The sequence below is a fragment of the Carassius auratus genome, chromosome 3 (assembly GCF_003368295.1).
Source record: "Carassius auratus strain Wakin chromosome 3, ASM336829v1, whole genome shotgun sequence".
NCBI classification, from domain to species: Eukaryota; Metazoa; Chordata; class Actinopteri; order Cypriniformes; family Cyprinidae; genus Carassius; species Carassius auratus.
The window spans coordinates 422,829-449,359 of NC_039245.1; the positions used below are offsets into that span (position 1 = coordinate 422,829).

The 26,531-nt window shown below is 38.6% G+C and overlaps 1 protein-coding gene across 3 annotated transcripts; it reads left to right on the plus strand.

Annotated features, from left to right (window-relative positions):
- Positions 1-1,814: 1,814 nt before the first annotated feature.
- On the plus strand, positions 1,815-26,531 carry LOC113042399 (sphingosine 1-phosphate receptor 2-like). Of its 3 annotated transcripts, none has more exons than XM_026201256.1 (2): positions 1,815-2,328; positions 24,369-26,531. In XM_026201256.1, the coding sequence occupies exon 2, from the start codon at positions 24,468-24,470 to the stop codon at positions 25,530-25,532; it is 1,065 nt and encodes a 354-aa protein (XP_026057041.1). In that variant the 5' UTR covers positions 1,815-2,328; positions 24,369-24,467; the 3' UTR covers positions 25,533-26,531. The 3 variants fall into 3 exon arrangements, with proteins under 3 accessions (XP_026057041.1, XP_026057049.1, XP_026057054.1); XM_026201264.1 differs by lacking the exon at positions 1,815-2,328 and adding an exon at positions 7,134-8,482; XM_026201269.1 differs by lacking the exon at positions 1,815-2,328 and adding an exon at positions 19,761-20,361.

Genomic DNA, 26,531 nt, shown 5'->3' on the forward strand with positions numbered 1-26,531 from the left:
TGAGATACATCAATCTGTTTGTCGAAACATATGACGTTGAAACTTCTGAATCCATACTGGCTGACGGTGAATTTTGTTTATGCACATGCATCATTTAAATATTTGCAACGGTGAAATCACCTCATGCATTGCTGCTTAAACTGAAACAGGAATCAAGTAGACGTGTCGTTATTCTTGATGACTTACTGATTTCCATACAAGCTTGTGGGGCTTATCTGGACAACAGGATGAAATGTAACACATGGTTCTTATTAAGATTAAGTTTTGTATTAACAGGCTCTTGCCACCAGACAGTTTGCATTTAAAAGTAACATTCAATGAGGTAAATCTATTATGATTCATACCTGTCCTCCCTGTGTGAACACGATACAGCATTGCCCCAATGACAAACAAGCCTAGACCAAACGGCACACACCTGAGGCGAAACGTGTTCATCAAGACAAAAAGGAAAAGAAAGGTTATGATACTGGCAATGCATACAACAATAATGTTAAAAAAAAAGAAAGATAATAAACCGTTAATTAGATTCTAGTGACTCAGCGTAGGTGGTTATAAAGAGTCAGATGATGCAATTTAAATTTTTCCTTTCTCTTTGGAGTGTAACAAGGTCTTGGTGCATAAAGACGATTTGTAAAGTTCCAAAGACTAAAGTGTCAAATCCAAAGAGATATTCTTTATAAAAGTTAAGAGTCCGCCAAACCCTCCTAAAACATCTCATTTAAACACGCCCCCACATGTCTACGTCATGAAGTGGGAGGTTTTGCATCACTCAACCCCAATCTTCACGCAAAGAAAGATGGTTTAGCTTGGATTTCACCGTGGACGAAGCGAAGTCCAGCCCAGGGTCATCACATGTGGTTGCCCACCAGCCGCTCCTTGGTCGAATCCATTGGCTGCGCTGTTCTAAAGACATTAGCTGCTCACTCAGTCCGCTGTGTGTGGCGCTGTGTTTGTTGTGAAATGAAACTAAATAAAACCTGTAATGGGTTTTATTGTAACTGTCTTGTGGTGCCGGTGTTCTGACCAGATACGCATCACAGTATGGCAAGGGGCGTAACATTTCCGTCACATGAAATTATGGTTTTTTTTTTTACCTTACACCGCACTAACACATTTCATTACTCAAAATACACAAAATAATGTTTTAAATAATTGCTAATATTTTTTAAGCAATATCAGATTACCTCTTTAACACATGTATGAACCCATGTCAAACAAGATCATTAATTTGCATCTGACCACATGCAATCTCAACATTAGTGTAGTAGGTCACCAAAACAAGATGATTTCATGTTTGAGTGTACCAAAGGTTTAGGAGCAGTGGGAAATTTCCCAGTAGGTCGGCCAGATGACTACTAAGCTGATTTTTCCAAACCAAATACAAAAATTGAAAGGAAGCTAACGGTCTGACAGCTTGAAGTTGGCCCACTTGAGCCAAAAGACAACATAGATAGTGCCATAAGAAACCAAGTGTAAATGCATGCCCAAACACATTCTCAAATGCAACTCATTATGTGCAAGACACAACTCGGCCAAATGCAAATGCATCTGGTTGCTCAGGCCACAAACACAAACTTCAATTCAGTGTGGGGAAAACTAGATTTGTGTTTTGCATAGACACATTTATAATAAAATACACTGAAAATGTAGGAAAAACTACGACTAAAAACCTCAACAACTGAAAGCTGAGAGGAAGTGAGGAGGTGGAACCAAAAAGATTAAAAAAAACATCTGGACCTCATTTTAAAGAGAGACACTAAAATACTATCATAAATGTGACTTTTTAATCCAAACATTTTAATGTGGTGAAACAAATTTTTTTGCTACCATTTGAAATATGTATTTTTGTAATTCATGTAGGCTATTATCGCGGATAGACAAATTAGGGGTGTAAAAATCACCATCCTGGGCTCTTCCACGTTGCGTGTGTGTGTGTGCGCGGATGTGTGTATTTCGTCTTCGCGCGCACAGATCTGTGAGACTGTTGTTCGTTGTACAGCGCATGGAATTACAGCTTTTTGAATTAAACGGAAAGCACAGCCGCACCTGACGCGTCCGAAACACGTTAACGCGAACGTAGACTATTTTTTTTCTCCTCTTTTGATGTTTATCTCAACCATGGCTGCGTAAATGATTAGATTACATACAGCAATGACTCCGCGAAAGTTTTGACCTTTATAACAGCAGCTACTGTTGGCTCTCCCAACGGATCCTTCAAGACTCGAGCCAGGGATCAAGACTCGATTACGAAATCTCATGTAAACTTTATAGAGGAAGATTAAAAACATCGACACGCGCTTCTTCTCTTTGCCAAGCATCGCACATGGGGTAAGTTTCCCAGCAGCGCTAAAATAACGATATCTCTAATCTAATTGAAGTCATATGTCCCTTGGTGTTACGATAGTTTAATGTCTTCATTCATTTCCATAACAGCGCGATAGACCTGTGTATTTTAATGACACTTTAGTGCAAAGGTTTAAGACAGATGTGTGAGCCCTTCTCAAAACGCACACTTTAACAGCAGCTTGTGATATGTTTATTTGTCAACAGAGACACGTTTGTATCACCGTCAGCTCAGTCATTGATCTTTCTCGCATGAAATCATCTGATAAGATAGTCTTATCAAAGCTTTCGACACTTGCATATTCCACAAGTGTCAGTTGAATATAAAGCGTGACGCATACGTTTTGCATGTCTTTCGAGAAAGTAGCCCGTTTATGTTTGCCTTCCGAAGTAATGTGTAACATGCGTGCAGTTAACCATTGACCTGCCTGATCCAGACTCGCTGGACTTCATGTGTATTGTAGTAGTTCTTCATTGGTCAATGGGAAAGGCTTCTTGCTGTGCTGTTAGCGCGCGGGGAGCTTTGCGACGTTTGTGGCATTTGCAAAACCCACCGTGGGGATCGTGAGGATTTGTCCATCCGTCACTGAATAGATGGCTTTGTTCTTAAAGGATGTATTAATAAGACAAAAGACTCTATTATGGAATTACGCTGCTGGATGGAGTGCTCTCAGACTGGTGTCTCTTAAAGGGATAGTCACCCAAAGTGACAATTCTGTCATCGTTTCCTTGGGCCAACATTTTCTTGTCTTTTTTTGGAACAAAATGTTTAGTTTTTTTTTTCTTACTCAAAACCTACCTGATTTATCACTTTGTGCTGAGTCTTGAAGGGACAGTCTGCCCACAAATGCAGATTCTGTCATCATTTACTCATTCTGATTTTATTGTAAACCCATATGACTTCCTTTCGTCTACAAAACAAAAAAGGTTGTGCTACTTTCATTGCGTGTTTTCCCCCTGCAATTAAAGAGAGGCCTGGTTGTTCTGCCTTGCATCACCTTTTGTGTTCCATGCAAGAAGGAAAGCCATATGGGTTTGAAACCTGACTCTTGATAAGTGTTTTTTTTTTTTAAATCTTTGTTTAATGTCAAACATTATTCATGCTTGCACACATACAGACCTTCGAGAGCCAGTTGCAATTTTATTGGACCTTGATTGTAAAAATAACTTCATGATGTCCATTTTTTTGGTGTTCTATGGAAGAATTAAAAAGCGTGATGATTTTGCATGGATGAGTGAATGATGACAGAATTAGCATTTTTGGGTAGACTATCCCTTTAAGGTTTTGCGTTGATTGTTTTATATTATGAAACCAGCCAATTGTACAGATGTAGGTTAGCTCTATTGTATATACTGATTTCTGTCTCCTTTAGAATCCAAAGCTACATAGAAAAGCCATTGCGCTGGCTTCTAAATTTAAGTCAAACTATGAAATGCATCCGTCCCATTAGTCCAAAGCAATCATCCACTAACATCACCTCTCTGAAGTACTGACTACCACAGTTGTACATTCTCTCAAGGATAAAAAAGATTGTTGTGGTACACATTGCCTCCCTTATATATTAGAGGAAATGCTGATTGTCACTTTGAGAGCTGTTCATCCATCATTCTCAAGTATGGATGTGAAATATGTGTGTGGCTACGTAGTTCTTCTAAAAGCTCTAAATGGAATGAATACATTATCTTGTCTGTTCTGTGTCTGAGTGCTCTGGGAATTTCTGGGATTTTCTGAATGCATTTTAAAGGAGAACTAACTAGTTATTAGATGGAAACAGCATTACTAAAATGGGAAAATGAAGCCGAGCAGGAATATCAGGTGTCGGATCTGTTGATGGATGTAGAGAGAGCAGAGTTTCTTGTCTGGGATGTGGGGTCTATTCAGGTTTTGATAGTAAAGAGTATATTTTCATCACGCTGGGATCCGATCTGTAGACAGAGCTGATATGGGCCGCATGTAGTCCGCGTTGGCATCATGTGATTCCATGCTTCATTAAACCAGAACAAAACCAGCCACGCAGTCTCCGCTGACCACCACTGGCGTTCTTGATTCTTCAACGTTCACACTCTCAGCCCATGTCTACGTCAGAGAAGATTCAGCTGTGGTTTTTATTGAATCTTACCCACTGTGCTTTGAATGAAGTTTCTTCATTAGCATTGATGATTCCTTAAGGAGCCTTTAACATCCATGGAATCTTTCCATTGCACAAAAGGTTCTCTATAGTGGAAAAAGTTTCTTTAGATTTTTTTTAAATGTTGTTCACACCAACCAAAAATGTTTCTTTTGAGAATTGCTCACTGAAAAGTTCTTTGGAGAACTAAAAATGGGTCTTCAATGCAACTACTGTTAAAAATCTTTGTGGAACCTTTATTTTTAAGAGCGGCCAACATGGAATACCCAGGATTTTGTGCTTTTCTTTTAGGATTTTGCAGGAAATCTATTGACCCCTGCAGAATGCCTTTAAGCATGGTAAAGCTAGATAGCTGGTAGCAGAAAGCATTATCACATTAGCTGAAATATGTGAAGAGCTTTGTGAATGAGTGTTCTAATTCCATGGAAGTCTGCTGAGCTTTCCTCGGAGCTCTGTGGGCACAGATTCAATGTCGGCATAAATATGACTCATCGTATCAGTCTGAGCCACTCATAGGTTTCTATGTTCAAAGGTTTCTAATATTTTTGTTTTATTATTTTAAGTTTTCATGAAGCAGAAAAGGCTTTGCCTTCAGATATGAGCGGTACTGATCATTATGCCAAAGTTTTTTCGCTGTGACTAGTGAGGTTGCACGCCCGACTATCTGATTGCTACCTGATGAGTCTTTTTCTTTACCTTAAGCTAAACTCTGTCCAAGAAACAAGCTTCAGAATGAAGTTAGTTCCCCACGACTTGGCTCTGCATGCCCACACTGGTCACATCCTGTATGTGCATTCAGACGAAGTTAAATAAAAAAGTGAATAAATAAACACTTATTTAAAGATAAATAAATGTTGCAGGCGGTGTTGGGAACTGGAAGAGTGGGATTTTTGGGCTTGGTCACATGAGGGGTTAAGGGTGGGGCCAGGTCACAGTGTGGGCGGAGCAATCCCTCAAGGATTTTGGCAGCAGGCACAGATCTCTTGCAGCACATCCTGAGAGAGACTTCACTGAGGAAGACTGGATCCTTCATGTCAGGCAGAGCATTTATAACAATAGTCCACCCAACCATGAATTCACTTATGCTCATGCCGTTCCAAACCTGTATTACTTATTGTTCTGTGGAACATGTAAAGTGAATTTTTGAAGAATGTCCTGGTTGCTAGTTTTCCATAAAATGGAAGTGAATGAGGACTGGGGTTTTCAAGCTCCAAATTGAAAATAATAATAAATACATTTAATCATCACCATAAAAGTAGTACTGTACTACAGATAATTGTACTATCCCTTTAAGAACAAAAGATATTTGTACTGGAAGTTATTATGAAACATGGTCATTGTTGGTGAACCGATATGTTTTGTTGTTTAGGGAAGAAGAACCAGGCCAGCCAAGGCAGTGTTTTTTTCCTATCAATAACAAACCATCTTTGGTGATGTTAATAGAGGCTGGGGTTTCCAGTGCTCTAGGGCTTGGGCTGTAATAATGCAGCATGACTTTTTTTTTTTTCTCAGCCGAAAAACACTTTTGCTGGGTGTGACAGCTGGGTCAAAATAAACGCCTTCTGTTTTGGAGGCTGCTGCTGAGCAAGTTACAACTCACAGTTGGCAATACAGAGCTTGCAGTATTTGTGCCAAGAGCTGGGAGTGTCGCAGCTATGCCTTGCCTTTGCTTGTGCTGCTAACCTTTAGTCTTTAAGACTGCATGTTTAACGCAGCTGTACAGTAGTGTACGTATTCAATGTTGAGAAAATCACAAACACAATCATGAAAAATGTATGCTGTATATACACCAGACTCATCTAGCCCCATCTGTCTGTCTCACACAGACACGTGGAGACAAGGCTCAGGGGAAACTTTCTAAATATTTACTGAGCAGCATTTCAGTTGGGGAAAAGACTTTGTCCATTTTAGGACAGATAGAGTTTTCGAGTCATGGAAGAACTTTTAAAGATCTCTCTTTCTATTCATGTCTTGCATCTGTGCAAATTCACTATTTATGGGTATAATTGATCAAAACCGCCTAACTGATATGAATCTGACATATACAACAGAACAGCAAATCCGGCTTAACATTGATGCAGGTGTACACAGATCTTCAGAACGGCGACAGAAAGGTGTATTTTTGGCACTATATTGTATTTAATATGTTTCAGTGGTAATCAACAGGTGGGTCATGACCTAAATATGGGCCACATATTAGTTCCCGAAAGTGTTGCAGACTCAGTGGAAAAAATGCAGACTCAAATAAATAAAATGCAACTAATCATATAATTTTGCATAGTTAGAATAGCAAAATAATCAATGTCAGAATCTGTGCATCTATTTAGACCTTACAGCATTTTTAAAAATAAATAATGATCTAAACTAGAATGAATTCTGGTTAACTTGCAAGGAGCACAATCATGGTTTGTGTTTGTGTCAACCACAGTGTGTTTTTGTGCTGTGAATTACTAGCTGAAGAGAGCATGAAATCATCAAAAAAAACAAAAAACATTTTTTTTTTTTTTTTTTTTATATTTGATTTCCACCCATAAATACAAATCCTGTCATTATTTATTCAATCTCATGTCATTTCAAACTTGTATAACAAAAACAAAACTACAAAATATCTTATGTTGGGTTTCATAATATTTTGGAATGACATGAGGATGAGTAAATTATTTTTGGGTGAACTCTTCCTTTTGCGTTTTTGACCGTATAAATTGTATTTTTTGTCACTAATTGTAAAATTGAAGTCTGTGCACAAAACCAAGAGAGAACCCAAATGTTGAAATGACCTTACAGCTTTCAAGATTAAAGAAACCTTGCAGTCTCCCTCTTCCGATAATATTAACCATTTTACTGGCCACGAAGAGGTTTGGAGATCATTTTTGTGTTAGTGAGCCATAAAACATTTCTGAACGATTTGTGGCTAGAAGTACACCATTAAGTGCTAGATATGCAGTTATGTGGTTACTGCGTGGTTTTCAGCCGTCTACCGGGCAGCAGTATGTCAAACTGCATTAAGTTTCCAGCAGGTACTGAAAGAGATAACGGCATGCTAGACTTGCCCCTTGTAATAGACCGTGCATTGTTACCCTGACTGTCTTTGTTTGTGCACCTGAAAGAAGCCCACCGAGGAAGCCCTGTTGGTATGAGGAGCCGGATTGCTTGCTAGAGCTTGGCAGATTAAATTGTGGTGGGGGGCTTTGTCCATCAAACCTGTTCATTCAGTTGTGGATTCTGTGATAGGATCAGGCCCATCCTCATGCTAATGCAAAGTCATGAATGTGCATGAGAGACAGAAAGACAAGGATCCTGCCCACACGGGGCTTTTAGGATGAGAATGGCCTGGATCTGTGATCTCTGGTGGGATGTTGCTGCACTTGTTTCTTTTTTCTTTTTTGCCAATCATTTGCTGAAACAGACGTTGCACAACTTTATCATCTTGTCATTTTACTGAGACTAAATGAAACCGTTGACGTTCTTGCATAACTTGCGGTAAACATTTATACTAAAACAACGATTTTTAGGGGGGAAATGGTTTCTCACTTCTCTGAAATATTTAAATAAATTGCTGATATTGTGTAATTGGTACGTCTGGTCTAGTTTCATCTCCCTCGATGGTAAGACGAGGTGTTTTTACGAATGTCTAATGAAATGGCCCTTGGCGAACGCACAGGTCGCTAGCAAGACTTATGTGTGGTGAAGCAAAAACACAAATGCATGGACATGTCAAACCCTGGACCCCTGAAACTCAGTATTGCAGAAAAACATATTCAGACAATGTCACATATTAGATTCACAGCTTGCTGTGTCAGTAACACACTTAAAGGCCATCATGATATGACTTCTGACTTATTCCTATAACATATCAAGAACTCATTAGCTTGTTGACTTTAATCTGCTTTGGATCGATAACTAAACCACACCCTGTGGGCAATAAATGGCAAAGGGTAGAAGCGTAACATGCCCCAGATGTTTTTGAGAGCGACGGTGGCAGTCCTGCTATAAAGTCATGATAACTTAAGGTATGTCCGAAACACTTTTTAACTACTTAGTAGCGCTTAATTTAAATGCTAAATAGGTTTGTAAGCCTGATATTATAAAGACAACGTGTTGTTTGCAAAAATAAATAATTGGATTTTATATTGTCTTTGAGATAAAAGAAAAAATATTTGGGAAAAAAAGGTTATTTTGCATTGTAGTTAGAACTGCATATCTGTCCACTGTTCTAGTAGTTTTTCCATTTTAAGCATTTAAAGGCATATTTTTTTCTTTTTTTTTCTTTCTTTCTTTCTTTCTTTTAACCATGTCTGTCGTGATAACTGCCAGTCTTTAGAATGCAGAATGAAGCCGTTAACTTAAAAAATTAAATGGGAGACTTATGCCGGAGAGCATCTTTTTACTTATGATAATCAATGTACTTCATTTTAGAAAATATAAGATGTATGAAATGTATTATTATTTTATACATGATTATATTTTATATTTAATATAATATCACAATTTTTAAAAGCTGCATTTAGAATTGTCACGGTTCAAAAACCAAAGAAGGACATGCCCTGTTTTTTGAGTGATGCTTCTGACAAAGAGCAAAGTATTCCATTGAGCCTTTGACTAGTCAAAAGGTTAATGGAGAGGGAAGTAAAACTTTCATTTTTACTATGACAGACAGTCTGTGAGGCGAAGGAGTGCTCTAATATGTCAGGAGCGGTCTGGGAAAGATCACTGTGCATTTCTGAGACAAAGCCAATACTTGTGTTTATTGCTATTTAATACAAAGAATATTGAAATCTAAACATACCCAGAAGCACTGATATGGAGTCTCTCTGAGTGGATCTGTTATAGCTTTGGCACTTTTTAATGTGTCTCCCCCGTCCTGTTTCTTTTCCCTTTCCGTTGTTGTTTGATGAAAGGCACCAGACATTAATACAACATCGTATCACAAAAGGCAGTCAAGACTTCTTTGTTTGTCTGTGTGGGTGCCTGTTTCCTTTGTGGAGTCTCCCCCCCTTTTCACACCTTCAGCCCTCAAACACATCCACCCACAATCACATACAGTGCATAATCACCCCCTCGACTGTCCTGTGCACTAATAACACATATGAGGAACACATGTGGGTCACATTTGTACAATGATACAATGTTGAAGATCTGACAGTGTTTCGTCTGTCTAGAACATGAGTGCACACACAAGGAACACACACACACACACACACACACACACACACACACATCCCATAATAAAGCAGAAGAATATGAGCATGGGTGTGGTTTGCGTTATGGGGGAACAGGAGAAGGCCTGTAGAACAAAGCAAGCATGATTTCTGTTCTAGGACCTTTTATTAAAGGATACTTCCTATGTCGGGACAACAGTAGAAGAGTGTGAGAAGAAAAAAACTAACTTGTGAAACTTGATCTTCTGTGGTTAGCTTTAACTGATTCTTTCCTTGGTAGCCTGCTGCAATGTTAAACCACTTATCTTAGTTTTTCTGTTTGGTTATTTATTTATTTTAAGACTGACATAGATAGTTCAGCAGGCTTTAGTTCTTATTTAGTATTACTTGACCTATATACTGTCTTCCTGTGCCTTGCTGACGTGTGGAGATCTCATCCTTGAACGTCTAGACATGCCTAAACCAGCAGTAAGTTCCCTGGAAGATTAAATTATGAAGTAATGTTTCTTTAGCTCATTATTTAATAAACACTAGAGACTGTGAGACCATGGCTGTCGTTGTAAATGAAACCTTCCTGATGCTTTTGCGGGCCTTTCCTTTGATCTCCGTAATAGACATTAAACTGAAGAGGGTTGGGGGATGGCAGAGAATCGGTCACAAACCTAAATCTAGATTACAGAAGTGCAAAAAAAAACCCACTTCTCAGCCATCAGCCAAGTAGATTTATAATGTTAAAGCAAGATGTAAAAATGTGTAGTATAAAACAAGAAAGTTTTATTTTAAGTGATATTATATTTGTACTTAATGAAGAATATTTTATAAATAACAGCAAAAATCAGATACATTTATTTTAAAAGAATGCATTAAATTGATCAACTTCCAGTACATGCATATATAATAATCGTTTTTTTACACTTTTTATTTATCAAAGTATTCTGATTTTTTTTTAAAAATCCACAAATTATACATTTTATTAAAATGATGCATGTATCAGCATATCAGAAAGATTTCTTAAGGATCATGTGACACAGAAGACTGGAGTAATGAATGATGCTGGAAATCCAGCTTTGCATTGCAGGAATACACTGCATTTTGAAATATAATCAAATTGAAAACAGTTCTTTTTAATTTTAATAATATTTCACAATTGTTACACTGTACACAGTTTTTTTTATCAAATGAATGTCGCCTTGGTGAGCATGTTTCTTTTTTATACAGCTCCTCGTTTCCTGTCACTTTTTGCCCACATGCAAAGAAAAACATCAGCAAATAAATAGAGATAAGAAATATAAGCGAATTTGAGTTTTAATGAGCATCTGTTTATGAATGCCTCGCAGGGGAAGAAAAGAGACTGAGTGACCTGTTTCCTCCCCTCCTCCGTGTGGCTGATTACAATCGTATACCCAACTTTCCAAATCACGCTGGATTTGCATCTCGGTATTTATTATAATTTTTTATAATGCCTGCCCAATGTTGTCAAACAAAACAATACATATTGAAGGCTATGAAAACAAATAAAGGTAAGGTTACAATGTAAGTCTTTATATTAGGTGCAAAAAAGGGTTAAAATTACATTTCATTCTAAAATTGTAGCATTAAAATCTAAAAACAAAAAGTGAGTGGCATGACATACAGCCAAGTATGGAGACCCATACTCAGAATTTGTGCTCTGCATTTACCCCATCCAAAGTGCACACACACAGCAGTGAACACACACCCGGAGCGCCCGGGGAGCAGTTGGGGGTTCAGTGCCTTGCTAAATCATAGTATTGCCGGCCCGAGACTCGAACCCACAAACCTAGGATTATGAGTCAAACTCTCTAACCACTAGGCCATGCTAAAATAATGCTTTTAAAGAAGAAGTTGAATTCACAGTTGTGTTAGGCTATTTAGATTATTCCATTACAGTCTCTTTACAGTCAGTGCTATTATAAAAACAGACTTACTCATGTGATTATAATTATAGCGCTCCTATTTAATTAAGCTCTGTCTGTCTTGTGCATGAGGCAGTGCTCGTTCACTGAAGTTTAGCAGAGAATCCCAGAAAAATTTAAATATTTTCATGGCTTTCTAACATTTACAGATGGAGGATATACCAGGGATATGTAAGTTATGCATTCAGGAATAAAGCAAATCTCAAACACACTAAGCAGCGCGAGTAACCTGTGTCTCAGTCAGAAGCACACGCAGCCTTTCTGGCTGAGATTATGACTGCAGCAGCTCAGTCTGTGTCCAGTATAAACAGTATTGCTTCATATGGAATCGCTTATAAATTATACGATATTGATATATCGTACAAACTCAATATACCGCCCAGCCCTATGTTGGATTACTATAGCAGAACACAGTTTTCCACTGCCTCCTGGTCATGAAAGGGTACATGGGCTTTACATGAAGTCAACACAAAGGCATAATTAGTGGATTTAACTGAGAGAAGTAAACACATGTAGATATTCAGTGGTAAAGCTGATCTACTGAAATGAGAGACTAGTAAAGCGTACTAAGTCAAGTATCACTATTTGTGTTGCTTATAATTAAGAAGGTTAGATAATTGAATAAACTTCTAACCCTTTTTTAAACACCATTACGTAACTATGAACATGAATGTTACCACAAATTGTGCAGCTTGTTGAAGAGAGGTGAGGCGTTATGTAGCTAAGCAATCAGACGACTCCTTGCCTAGTGTACCCAAACTGTACAGTGTGTGAAATACGCTGGTGTCTGTGGAAACGGCAATAATGATCCTTACAAATATAATCTGACAACATGTTTTTATCGATATTGTATACAGGATGATTGTATTTACAGATTAGAGCTGCAACTAACGATTATTTTTTCAGTAAACTAATCTAACGATTATTTGTTCAATTAGTCGACTACTCTAACGATTATTTTTATTACAATAAATAATTAATCTAATGTTCTTTTTTTGAATAGCTAATGAATCCTTTGGATAACTTTACAAAAAAATATAAGTACAACTTCTAATATAATATTTCAACCTTTATTCATTTTCAACCAATGTGGTGGAAGTTTTTACAGTATACAGAAATAGAAATGAGGGAAAGAAAATTATTTTACTATGGTAAATATGAGTTTATGATAGCGCTTATAATTAAACCACAGTAGCCACAAATTTACAGTTGTCTGAGACGTCATGAAATGTTCTTTAGCATCACAAACCATAAAATGTAGTCAGGGTTCTGCTATGTTTTAGCATGGTTTCCAGAGATCTGGAGCTGATTCAGGGGATCTCGGTGGTTTGTGACTGTTGTCTCACAGCGCTGTTTTTAGAGGTCGTTCACATATCGCATATTTTGCGTGCTCCAGTTTGTTATCTCCAATGTAGGTGCGCGGTATGGGCGCTCATAATAGAAGCGACGCGGTCGCGACGCGCACGAAAAAACAGACACCGCATCGAGTAAAAAACATCTCAACTTTTCAGAATGCCGCAAACGCACCGCGTGTCATGTGACAAAAACTAACCAATCAGCTTCATCCAGCTTACATCTGAGGCGTTTAAATACTCAATTTGTCCATTAATTATTTCTAAAGAAACACGAAAATGTATAAAAGGCTCCATTACCTTGTATCTTACGTTGTGGCCCCATAGAAGCAGTTTTTGTAAAAATAGGCTAACGATTGCATCATAACCAGCGACTCTCTGTCGCACAGTAGAGAAATTACCGTATGGACAGGAGTGATCATACCAATAACTTGTAATCTTTACAAGAATATCAGAATCATGCAATGAGCAAGTCTGCGTTTATTAAATACTTATCACATTTCAGGCACGTCGACGTATTTCTGTAGTAGACGTAATCGATAACGTTGACGCATCGTTGCAGCACTAGTACAGATCAACTAACACAGTCGATATAAAAGTGTTTAAACTACCAAATATATTTACTTGCACATATTTCAGAAGCAGATATTTCATAATATAGTGAGCATGTTTTGGAACATTTTGAATAAAGCAGGAAAAATGAAATAAAAGCGATCCATGTGTCATATAGAGGCTGTGTTTTGTCACATGACAAGCATGACGCGTCGCCATTGAAACAATAAGGCTATACATTCTAAAATAACAGTCGCCTAAAAAAAACTCAGGCCGGGGTCTCAGGTAAAATATTTTAAACTCGCGTGCGAAAGGGTTAAATTATTATTTTCTAAATTATTATTATCTAGTGGGTGGCCACATGGTCTGACACGTTGACCAGTGATTTCAATGCATTCCCCCAAGTTCATGTCTGGCTTGTATTATTACACAAGTCTTGCCTCGTCTTTCATTATGTAAAAATGGCAGCAGAAGAGAAAATATTATTCTAATGCTATTTCATGCTTCAGAGGTATTGTTGATTTATACAATTGCATCAGAGCTTGTATAACAGTATGCTTGCATTTATTTATACTTAAATGAAGTATGTTTTTTTTTGCCATGCTTTGTCATAAAATGTCTATGGAGTTTCATTACATTTATGCTAGATATGGCAGACCATCTCAAATCACCCATATCTGCTCCACTGCATAGCAAACATTTCAAGTCCTGTCAAATCACTTTTATTGTCACATCACCACAGCACATTGGGAGCTTGCTCCAGAAATTGCAGAAACAATCAACATATAACCAAACAGACTTCAACAGGTGAAAGTGTGCAATATGCACATACATATAGTCAGTACACACAGTATACTATTAGACAAACTTACAGTTAAAAGACAAACTTACAGTTTACAGTTAATTTTGGGAGCTGTTCAAAGATAGACTATTTGTCACTTTCTTGCAAACTTGAAGACATTTGCAGCTGAAACCAGCATCGTATCTGTGGTTAAATCTCAGAAGTGTTTTTTCCCAGAACTCCACTATAGCTACTGCATCTCAACATAACATGTCAAAATTGCGTTGTGATGCACAGTAGTGATATCTTGAGAGGTAATAGTTTTGTGTACATCTGAGTGTTGTGACTCTGTCTATATGTTTGCATGTACAGATGAGAAACTGATTTTGTCATTAGCTGTGTTACTCTGTCTGAGACATCTGCCCTCTGGCTTTTGTATTATCTACACCTGGTGCGCTTTTGTGTCCTAAAGATAAAAGTGGAAATCATTGAAATCATCAAGGGAGGCTGGTTGCTGCTGAGGACAGATTTCAGATGAGTCAGAAAACAATAAAACATGAAATGGAGGTTCTAAATTAAATAAATAAAACTGAGCAAAACTAAGAAAAGAAAATAAGCAATGCTTTTTATGATTCTATAGAGTTTGTGGAAAATATATGGGAAAAGTAAAAAAAGAAAAGAAAATGAAACTTACATAGTAACTACTAATTCAGTCTTTTTTGTTTGTTTTTTAACTGGTCAAAAACTGTCAGATACATTTTAAATAGATTAACTACTATGATTATTTCATTCTCTTGACAAGTTTTTAAGAACAAGAAAAAAACAAACTTCATGGAACAATTATTTATTTTATTAATAATTATTAATTATTAATTATTCCTTTCTAACAGCATACATGCTTGGTTACATGGTTAAATAGAAGAGACATTTATGGCATTTAACTTGCTAACTGATGTTTTTGGACCGTTAAACTGCTTTGGAAATGTATTATGCAAATGCTATTCAAATTTAAAATATATATATAGTTATTTTAAAATGTTTTTCTTTAATCGTACATATACAAATGTTATGTTACAAATAACATAAAGTAAATATTTTCTAAATAATATTTTGATAATTTTCTTTGGTTTTAGTAGTCACAATACAAAATATAAGTATAATAATCAAAAACATCCTTTTTAAAGGGGTGGTGAAATGCTTGTTTTCACTCAATATCCTGTTAATCTTGAGTACCTATAGAGTAGTACTGCATCCTTCATAACTCCTAAAAGTCTTTAGTTTTATTATATTCATAAGAGAAAGATAGTCTGTACCGATTTTTCCCGGAAAAACACGACCGGCTGGAGGCGTGACGTGTGGGCGGAGCTAAAGAATCAGGAGCCCCAGTAGGCTTTTGTGTTGAGAGCGTCTAGAAGCTGTGACACAGATCCAGATGCTGAAATTTAACAAGAGCAGCATCAGCAAACGTCGTCTCTATGTGGTATGTACTGAAACTGTATATATTTGCTTAGCGGTTTTGGAAAATGACTAAATTACTTTTTTTTAAGCTGTACATGTGGAAAGTGCAGTTTGATGACAACATTGCATGTTGTTTACTTGATGTGCTCACGCGCCGATAGATAAGTTAACAACACAGAGATATTTGAAGCAGTTTTACTCACCGCCTGCGGTTCCAACACACGATCGTGACCCTTTTCCATTGCGACTGCATTATACTTAAGAAATAAACGATGTGTTCAAACTGGGCCTTGTTTGTAAAACAAGCATCTTCGAAATGCAGGGAACAAACACAAACACTTGCACAACTCCGTTGATGCTCTGTAAAAATAAACTCCATCCACTGGTCCCTTAATGCTGTTTTTTTTTTTTTTTTTGGTAATCTGTGCAGGGTTGTCTTGCCCTGGCAACCAAAAAAACACTTCTGTGACATTTCTGTGAAGTCTGTTGTGCTCTCTGTGCTCTGCTATACGGGAGCGCGCACTCTTCCCGCAGACGTGCCCTAGGACCCATATAAGGAAATTCCGCTCCATCTAACGTTACACAGAGCCATACTCGAAAAAAACTTTCCGAAACTTGTGACAAACCGGAAGAGGTTTTTTTGGAACAGAAATACTCCTTCAAACGTACAACTTAATTTTTGAAACTTTGTCCATGTTTAGCATGGGAATCCAACTCCTTAACAGTGTAAAAAACTCAGTATGCATGAAATAGCATTTCACCCCCCCTTTAAAAAAAAAAAACTCATGAACATTTGACTTTATAGCTTATTGCTTTTATATTTAGGTTCCATTGCAGAGGTATTTGTCCTTGTTCTAGTATCGGTATATACCCCTGCTCTGCCTGAGTCATTACTAACATCAGTATTAATGCTTTGGTTTTAGGCCTGTTACATCTGTTACATAACAGTCTGTCTCTCAGTGTTGTAGGAGTACGGTCTCTGTTTGAGAACTCTGACGTTAATAACTTTAGAGGAGGCCGAGGCTGGTTGCAGAGGCTGGTCGAAGCCTGCCCCACATTTGTCTTGATTCGTGAGAATGGGGCTACATGCAGCATCAGATGCAGCGCAGTTGCGGTGGTATTGTATTATGGGTCAGTGTGCATTCTGAAAAAATTACACTGAGCGGTTTCTCTAGGTGTTTGTGGATAATAGCTTCGCCCACAATCTTTTTTTTTTCTGCTAGCGATGCAGTATAAACCCATTCGTGTTTTATTTCCTGTGGTTTATAAAGGAATGTTCTGGTCAAATGCAAGTTCTATAGACTGTTTCACTGTTGTATATAACCTCATTGCACACTGTATTGTACTGTATACAAATAAATTCAGCTTAGTTTGCATTAGTTTTGTTGTGTATTTAAGCAATAAGGTACTATTAATTTGTGGTATTTAGCACAACAAAAAGTGGCTAATTCGTTAGCTATTTGGTAATCTAAATGCTAAAATTTGGTAAATGGTCTTGCACAATTAAATATCCGATACCAGCCGAATCATCTTCAACACTGACCAATTTCTATTATTAAAAAACTCCAACATCTGTGGAAAACCAATATGGTATTAATATGTATCGTGCATCTATCTTTAGTTCAGTACAGAAATGTTTGATTTGCAACATAAAAAGCAATCCTGTGGAAGCTGTGCAGTGATGTGGTGGATGTGCTCGTTTTTTTCCGTTTTACATCTCATATAGTGGAACCAGCTTCAGCCAGCCAATCAATACAATGATGTATAATGCAATTGTACAGCTCTCTAGAGCAAAGTGTAATAATTTTAATGATCATGTGCTATGAACTGATTGGATTTTGAGATTACTTATCTTACAGTCCGCGTTCAAATCTGGCAGTTTCTAGCGTACAGTTTTCACCTCACTATTGTTCTGGTAAAGATCACCTCCGGCTGCTCTTTAGCACATTTATTTGATTTGCTGTTCACTCTGCTTTGCAGTAACTTTTTGTGTGATTTATAATTCCCCAATTATAAACTCTGGGTTATGGTGCATTTGTGGTAGAGGTGAAAAAATGTGGTCTCATTTTTGGTGAGACTAATCACGACGAAGACAGGATGTAGAATTAGTTGCGTGTCAGTGTCTGAAGCACTTCACAGATCTCAAAAGCGCCATTATGCAGAAAGTGAACTTTACCCTATCCATTTATGACTGCCATTTAAGTGTGGGTAAAATAAGTGGTATGAAGCAAGTCTGAAACAAATATGCTAATAAAATACATATAAATAAACCTCCATAAAGGCTGATTTAGCATGTTCGTGCTGGTAAATATGATAATCCGCCCAATAAAAGATGAAGTGAAACATCTGTGTATGGTTGCTGATGGTTTGTTCAAGCTGGAGAGAAGTCTCAAAGACTCTCTAGACAACGAGGCAAGTGGTGCTCAACCAATGCTAGGTAACAGGTGCGTTGTGGGAAACACGTTTGCTCAGACGTCAGTGACTAATTGGGGCTTATCAGGTATTGCTGGGAAGCGCAAACAACACCTGGGGCCTTTGTCGAGCTGTCATGGGGATGTGGGTGGGGTCCTGCCCAAGTCTGGGGTCCTCAGTTCAGGTTTCACTGATGACGGAACGAGAGCTGGAAATCATATGGTCTGTAAGAACTGTGTTACATGAACTGTAAGAGCGATCTTTATGATGAGTCAGTTCTGAACTATAACAGTTTTAAGAAATCTTTGTAGATTAAACTATGTATATCCGTTGCACTTTTACCACAAAGCTAGCGGCTTGCTGCTGTGCTTCAGCACGTTTCCTGCCACACGAATTATACCTGTAAGAATCCGAATAAACTTCCTTTGCTGTGCTTTTGTGTCTCTCGCTTCCACCAAACCTTTCCCACATTAACTGTCTTGCTCTCTCCACCAGTCAGCTATCAAGTGTGAACAGGATGTTAGTTTTCTGACACCACAAACACTTCCTTTGGCCTATAGCAGTGAAGTTAAATACAGGAAGACTGCTCTTGTTGGCCAGATGGACGGTGGAGTAGGGCTGAAATGATTAGTCGACAGTGATGACAAAAAAAAAAGGTCTACAAATATTTTTTGTTGTAGAGTAGTCTTTTTATGTCTTATGACCAAGCGGCAAGCTACACTCTTTATCATGAAGTCAACAAGGAAGTGACTAAAACTGCAATTTTATCAACTTGGCCTCTAGTGATCCCAGACACTCCTCACGTTAAAATGCCAAACTTTACAGCAGAAAAAAAAACATGTTTACAGCCTGGTACAAAAAATAGATTTGGCCCTTCATGACAACTGTGAGGGTTATAACTCATCCGTTTTAATTATATAAAGCCTTAAAGGTTTGCATAATTAAGGGCGTGGCCACTTGAGTGACAGGTGGATTGTCCCTGCTGACACTCCCATCGCGCTAGGTGGGCGTGGCTTCAGTAACCAGGCCCTGCCTTTTTGTCCATTTACAATAATTCGGGAGTGACACGGGATGACACCCTGCCAAGATGGCGACGGCCGGCTCCGCCTACTTTGAGCTTCAAAAACGGTCTTAAGGAATCTACGGGTAACGTCCCGGACACTCCATTCATGTGTTTTATACAGTCTATGCATATTACCTAATGTAAGAGCCTGTAATAATGCGGTTTGACCAGTGTGGCGCTGTAGCACAAGACGTTAAATTAGCTCTCATGGTGCAAATCAAGACAAGAAGATGCAGTGCTTCAGAGAAACGGCAGCCAAACCTGAGGCTAAATAAACACATCAAAAACTGACAGTGGTGGGAAGGCAGCAGTTTAAAATGCATCTGATTAAAGAGATGTGGATGTTTGCACAAGCTCTGTAGTTCAATACTCCAGTGAAATCCAGTCACGTTTATATTTGTAGTACTTCATGCAATAGATATTCTTTATTTTCAGAGAGATTAGGTTGTGAATATTAAAACTTAACACTTAACCTTTTTTTTCCCTATCCATATGACTTGCACAAATATATTTTAGGTAATTAAATAAGTGATTACCTTAATTTTATTTGTTAGAATATGTATAACTCAATATTTTAACTAATTGCAAAAGCTGAATAGTCAAAAATGTCTTCTGATTAAATCCGTGAAACAATCGCTGATTAGTCGATTAATCGTTCTAATAATCATTAGATTAATCTATTATCAAAATAATCATTTGTTGCAGCCCAACCGTGGAGACCTGCTTATCCATTCATTGTTATGATCTACATATTTGCATCTTATTTATCGTTTTGATTAATATAGATGAATGATTTATCGTTCGTTTTTCTTAAGAAGATGAGACAAGGATTAATTATTTAGACAGGACGATCTGGCCATCCCTTCCACTCTGTAGTTGAAGGACAGGGCGGGGGGTAATGGTGAAGTGGGGCAGGCCGGAGACGGCACTGCTGACAAACCAGACCATCAGGTTTCACACTCTGTCAAATCCCTAAATGAAAGGCGGCAAAGGTCTCCACGGGAACACTGAGGTCCATACTGCATCGAGGACCTTGAAGACGGCCCAGTGAAATCACAAACACGAGTTGTCTGCAGCGAAACTACCCACTCAAACCTGTTCTGAGAGTGAAATTCAGTGGGTGGGACACTGAAACAGATCCGGCAGTTTCTGAGAAGGCGACTCGCACATTTTGATGGGTAATTTAAGCTTTGGGTCTGACACTCTATTGGTTATTTACAGTGTTTACTGAAAAATGCTTGCATGGAACAACTTGCATGTTGTGGTTGGAGCGCGGTGTTATTTTGGACCAGTGTACCAGTGGAGAGTATCAAGTGAAACGCAGCCTGGACAAAGGAGGCCATTGTTCTTCGCTGCCTCTCAAGGAAACAACCTTGGACATTATTGGCATTTGGCAGCAGGATTGTGCCACTGTCTATGCAGCTGTAACTTATTGTGTTCTCATAGGTGACTGAGACACGCTTCCTGTTGTGTTTACATAAGTTGGCGTCTGTGATTATGTATGTTAGGGGTTTTGAACTTTGTGCAGCAAACAGTGATGTTGAAGTGAGGTGGGTGCGTCACACAGATGTCTCAGATTCCTGCCTTTGTCTCCAGATGCCATTCCACCTGGTTGCATAGTCTCTACAGTGACTCTGGTCTGATGGGGTATTTGCATGTCTCAGTGTTGAGGCTTTGGCAGCTTTGCTCTGGCTGTGTTGTTGGTGTGTCTTGGGCAGTGGTCCTCATTCAATCAAATACAGCTACGCATTAAATTACAATGATAGTGTCTTTCATTCTCGCTGGAATGTGATGATTACGTATCTTGTCTGCAAACAGGGTGCGTATGGCAAATACAGATTTTGACAGGCAGGCAGGTCAACCTATTGTAATGTTCGGACCGAACATTTTAATTGGACAAACATTTTATGGTCCTACACCTTCCACAGACAATATAAATAGATTTAGACCACTTCACTTAGTAATTGCTATCGGGATGTTGAAAACACCATCGTAGCAAGAAAATGTCTCTGAACCAAATCTCCTACACCGCCTTTAAAGTCACAATGTCATGAAATGTCATATTTTCTTCTGTAATGTGGCACATCAGATGAATTATCAAAAAATATAGGTTGGGGACTTTATTCTATTCTATCCATTGGTTGTTGTTTATTGGATGGAGGCAGATCTGATTGAGAGCTTGCAGTATTTGTATCGCAAACGTCATTAAAGAGAAATCTTGTTTCAACAGAACTTCATTAAATTAAAATGAGAATTAAAACATGAAATAATTGTTCACTGTGAGATCATTAAGATGCATATAGAAAACCGGGTGAATTACTGGTTCAAGCCAAATTTATATTTATTTATTTATTTTTTACCAATGAAGTATTGAAGTTTTCTGTAAAATGAGCAAACACATTGGTATTATGTTGGATATTAAATTTTCCACAACTGTGTAGCTAGAAAATACTAGTGGTACCAGTTTTCACTGCATTACAGTTGCATGTCACATCTTGACATTATTTCAAATGAACAGAACTTCAAAGATGTGCAACAAGGTTCAGGAGTTCTTGAAATCTTTGAAAGTTTGGGAATCTGAAATGTTTTTTTTTCAAGGCCCTGGAAAGTTTTTGAAAATAAACCTACAATGATACAGGTTTCACAAGCAACATGCACGTGGACACTGCAGACTAGGACAATGACGCAGAAGTATAAATGAAATCTGGCATAAAGGCTATGGCATAGGTCCAACACAGAAGTATAAATTAGCCTTTACCTGTCTGTGTTTATGATCAATATGCTTAACAGTGACTGTAAAATATGTAATTTAGGTATGGAAATGACATTTTCAGTTTTGATATTTGAGATATGGTCATTGCACTACTTTGGGCACTACTTTACCACCAACCAACCATACCCCAGTCCCCTGCCCCACCCACACTCACACCCACTGTCCTCTTTTTGGAAAACTAAAATATGGTCAATATGGTTCATGTGCCCACAAAACTACTAGGATGGTACCTTAATGTTTCACAGACACACCTGGAAATTAATGTTGCATTGCTTTGCTTGTTAAGATAATGTAAACCCATGAGGTAAGAAAAACTTAAAAGCATATTCTTAAAATATATCTTAAAACTTCTGTTTACATGAGCCCATGCCCATGAATCCATGCAAAAGATAATATCACATCATTTTATAATACAGTATAGAATGTACTGAATATTCTCCAGTTTTATGCAAAACAGAAATACAACAAATAGAATATCAGATCTCTGTCATATGGCCAATTTATTTTTTTGCATAGTTGTGTTTGAGACATGAAAACTGTAACAATGATTTTTACAAGATAACATGATGGAACCTCTCTCACTTGAAATGTGTCAATACATTAAGTCATTGAATTTGAGGGTATTGTACCTGAAAAGTCCTCGAAAGGTCCTTGAATTTGAAGTTAACCAAGGTGTGGGAACCCTGTGCATAGTGTACCATATCAAAACAACCAAAACAAAAAGGCATTGTGCAATCAAATTGTAAAAAATTTTAACTTAGAACTTACGCAATTTATTCAACTAGCAGAAAGCTGAATGGGGCAACTCCCCAGGCTTAAATCTAAAATACTGTAATTAATATCTAATATTGTGACTACATGTTTGGAGTCACAATTTTCTATAAAGCTGCTTTGCAATGATTTGTATTGTGAAAAGCCCTATTAAATTAAACTTGAATTGAGCTGAAAAACTTTAGCCAGGGCAGACACAGGTAACCACGCTTGCTTGCTTGCTCACACACACGGTCTGTCTCATACACACACAGAACTTTCTTACTCAAATGTGTCCATTAATTTTCATGCATTCAGCAGTCCATCATTAAATATTCCTTACCAAACACTCCAGAACATAACAAGGCGATCGTTCTAATATAACGTAGTTTTACACATCCCGTGGGCTTGCATTACTTTGTGAGTCACTGAATAGTACTAGTAAACATCCGGTTCTGCACACAGTTAAGTGATGGTGTAGAAGACTATATGTCACATGAACTCTCACTTTATTTTTATTGATGAGGCAAGAACAGATTGTAGCTGAAGGACAGTTGTGGCATGTACTCAGAAGGGAAATTCCAGATACTTGAGCTATTTTTGGTTTCCAAAATGTGTCTGATCAATGCAGGACTACTGCTTGTGCTTTAGATAAAGCCTAGTGCACACTACAAGAAGGAAGCTTGTTAGCCTTTCATGTTTTCGAAGTCTGCAGCACAACCCTTCAGATTCTGGATTCCAGATCCAGATTCACAGATGCTCATCTCATCTAGTGTGCACACGCAAGTAGTCACGGATGCTGCAATGCATTTCAAGCTTACATCCGTTCAAGCTGTCTCTAAACAATCTGCATCAGTGAGCAATCGTAGTTAGTCTTTCAGAGTGAGCTTTTGTCTGTGATGACATGACAACAAACAAGAAACTGAGTCCTTAAGGCCGTGTTTCCACCTGATATTAAGATGTGTTTTTGTGCTCCCAGTGTTCAGCACTAAATACAGGTTGAAACAGGGTGTTAAAGGTTTTGTCATTTGATCACTGAAACCACATAAGGAGGTAGTCAAGAACTTATGTGTGGTTTAAACGTTTAAATGCATCCCAGACCATAGTAAAACACTGCATACTTGCCACCCACTCACCGAACACTTGATTGTTCTGGGACATGTTGTGAGAAAGTGCTCCAAAACAAGTGATTTAAGGTAGAGATCACAGATTTTATCATTTTCATCTTGTTTTTTTCCTGCTAAATTTGCTCATTCAGTCCTCTAAGTGTGTGGCACTCCTTTGAAAATGACGTAGAGTGTGACAAAATAAGAGGGGAGGGTCTTGATGAAATCTGAGCACTGTAAGCGGTCAGTGGAGACACATTTGAAAATCACGTGAATACCAGGTGGAAACAGGACCTAATGTTCACAGTCTGACCAGCTTTGATTGCAAAAATAATGACAGGTTTTAAACGAACACTCCCTCGTCCTCCATTGTTTGGACACACAGATAGTCCTGCCCAAACCTGATAATGTTGTTATGCCTGGCCCACTCAAAACATTGTTTGGTGCTGTTAGAGTCACAGAACTTACAGCCTTTTAAAGCTTACATTTGATTTGTTGATGGTTGCTTTTTACCTTTGGCCTGCCAGTAATCATTCTGTTTTGTGTTTGTTTCCAGGTGACACTGAGGAGCTTCCTGGGCCACTGAGACGTGTCTTCGGCCGCCCTCTCATTGACTTCTGGCCGTCTGGTTGCAGGGCTTTACCAAGGTGCCACCATGAGCAAATACTCCCAGTACTTCAACAAGTGCCTCGTAGAGGTCCACTATAGCATCGTCAGGAACATGAGCCAGAAGGAAATAGCGGGCCGCAGGGAGACTGAACAAAGACTGAGCACCCTGAACATTTTATTTGTTATAATCTGCAGTATCATCATCTTCGAAAACCTCTTGGTGCTCATTGCTGTGTTTCGCAATAAGAAGTTCCACTCTGCCATGTTCTTCTTCATCGGGAACCTGGCCTTCTCGGACCTATTGGCTGGCTCTGCTTATATTGCCAACATCTTCCTTTCAGGCCCTAAGACATTTAGGTTGGTGCCTGTCCAGTGGTTCATACGAGAAGGGACTACTTTCATAGCACTGGCTGCCTCAGTTTTCAGCCTGCTGGCTATCGCCATAGAGCGCTACATTGCCATCACCAAGGTCAAGGTTTATGGCTCCAACAAAACTTGCCGCATGTTCCTTTTGATCGGAGCATGCTGGGTGATGTCCATCCTTCTGGGAGGTCTTCCCATTTTTGGTTGGAACTGTATTAATAACGTTGTGGATTGCTCCTCTGTCCTGCCTCTCAACTCCCGATACTATATCCTTTTTGTTGTTACCGTCTTCACCGTCATCTTGATGTCCATTGTGATCCTTTACGTTCGCATCTATCTTATTGTGCGTACAAGCCAGCGAGAGGCCACCAATTCTCCAGCTTATGCTCTCCTGAAGACCGTCACGATTGTGCTTGGCGTATTCATCATTTGTTGGTTACCCGCATTCACCATCCTTCTCTTGGACGCTTCCTGTACGATAAAAGAATGTCCTATCCTCAACAATGCTACCATCTTCTTCAGCATCACCACAATGAATTCGGCGCTGAACCCGCTGATCTACACATTGCGGAGTAAGGACATGAGGAGGGAGTTCCTCAGGGTGCTTTGCTGCTGGGGGCTGTTCAATTGTGGCAGGCCTTCTCACCGCTGCATGGTGCCACTCAGGAGCTCGATTTCAATGGAGCACTGCACCCACAAACACGAACATCAGTCAATTCCCATCATGCAGGACTGCACTTCTGTCTGATTTTGTCTCCTCAGTGCCCAGGTGTTTGAAGACCAGGGGAGACCCCTTCTTTGAGGCAAGGCGCAGAAGACAGAATTGTTCAGTGACCTCACAGATGACAGGTGAATCACAATCAGTGTCTTTGGACTCATGGACATTTAGAGCAGATATCACAGCTGTGCTACCGGACTCCTGCGTGTCGTTTGTTGCTTCTGTCCTTGCAAAAGTTCCTGAACGTCACAGAATGAGACTTCACCACGTATTTGACTTCATAAGGCACATTAAAGAAAGCCAATTTCAAATGGGAATATCCATTGAAGCTCTTCGACAAAACATGAAAAATGAAAGTATCACTTTGCAGACTTCTAGGCAGCTTGGGATTGTAATTTTCTCATATGCTGACCAACCTAACAGAAGTCGCATACAAGATGTATCCTATCCACAAGTAGATTACCACTGTCTTGGTTCAGAGATTTGAGAGTACTGGTTGAAATGTACAGATCGACAATGCACTCCGTGTGAGCCAATCAAAACATGCATTGCATGCATTGCAAGCTTGCAGAACCTCTCCTAATGTATACATCAAGTAACTTGATATACATAACATCCTTTGATTGCCGTCAATAAAAGGATTCCACTTCATTGTATTGCATGAAAGTCTAACCTGTGTAAAAAAAAACAATATGTATGACCAATCTATGTACAATTGTCAATGTTACTTCTCTTTGTATTTTATTTTGCTTTAACATTCCTTTTTTTTTTTTTTCCTTAAAGCACGATCAGAATGTGATTACTGAATTCCTGACACGAGTTTCTCTCAGCAGCTGGTGTAAATGCTGGTTGTGTTGGGATGACAATGCTGTAGCTTCGCTGCGGCAGCGTGTGCTTTGTTTTGTGCCCAATTCTACGAATGAAACTGAATATAAGAATGAAGTGTAACGAGCGAACATTTTTCGCTGATCGACAGTATTACCAAACATCATTGTTTTCCTGTTGATTATTGAGCTTGCAGCAACAAGA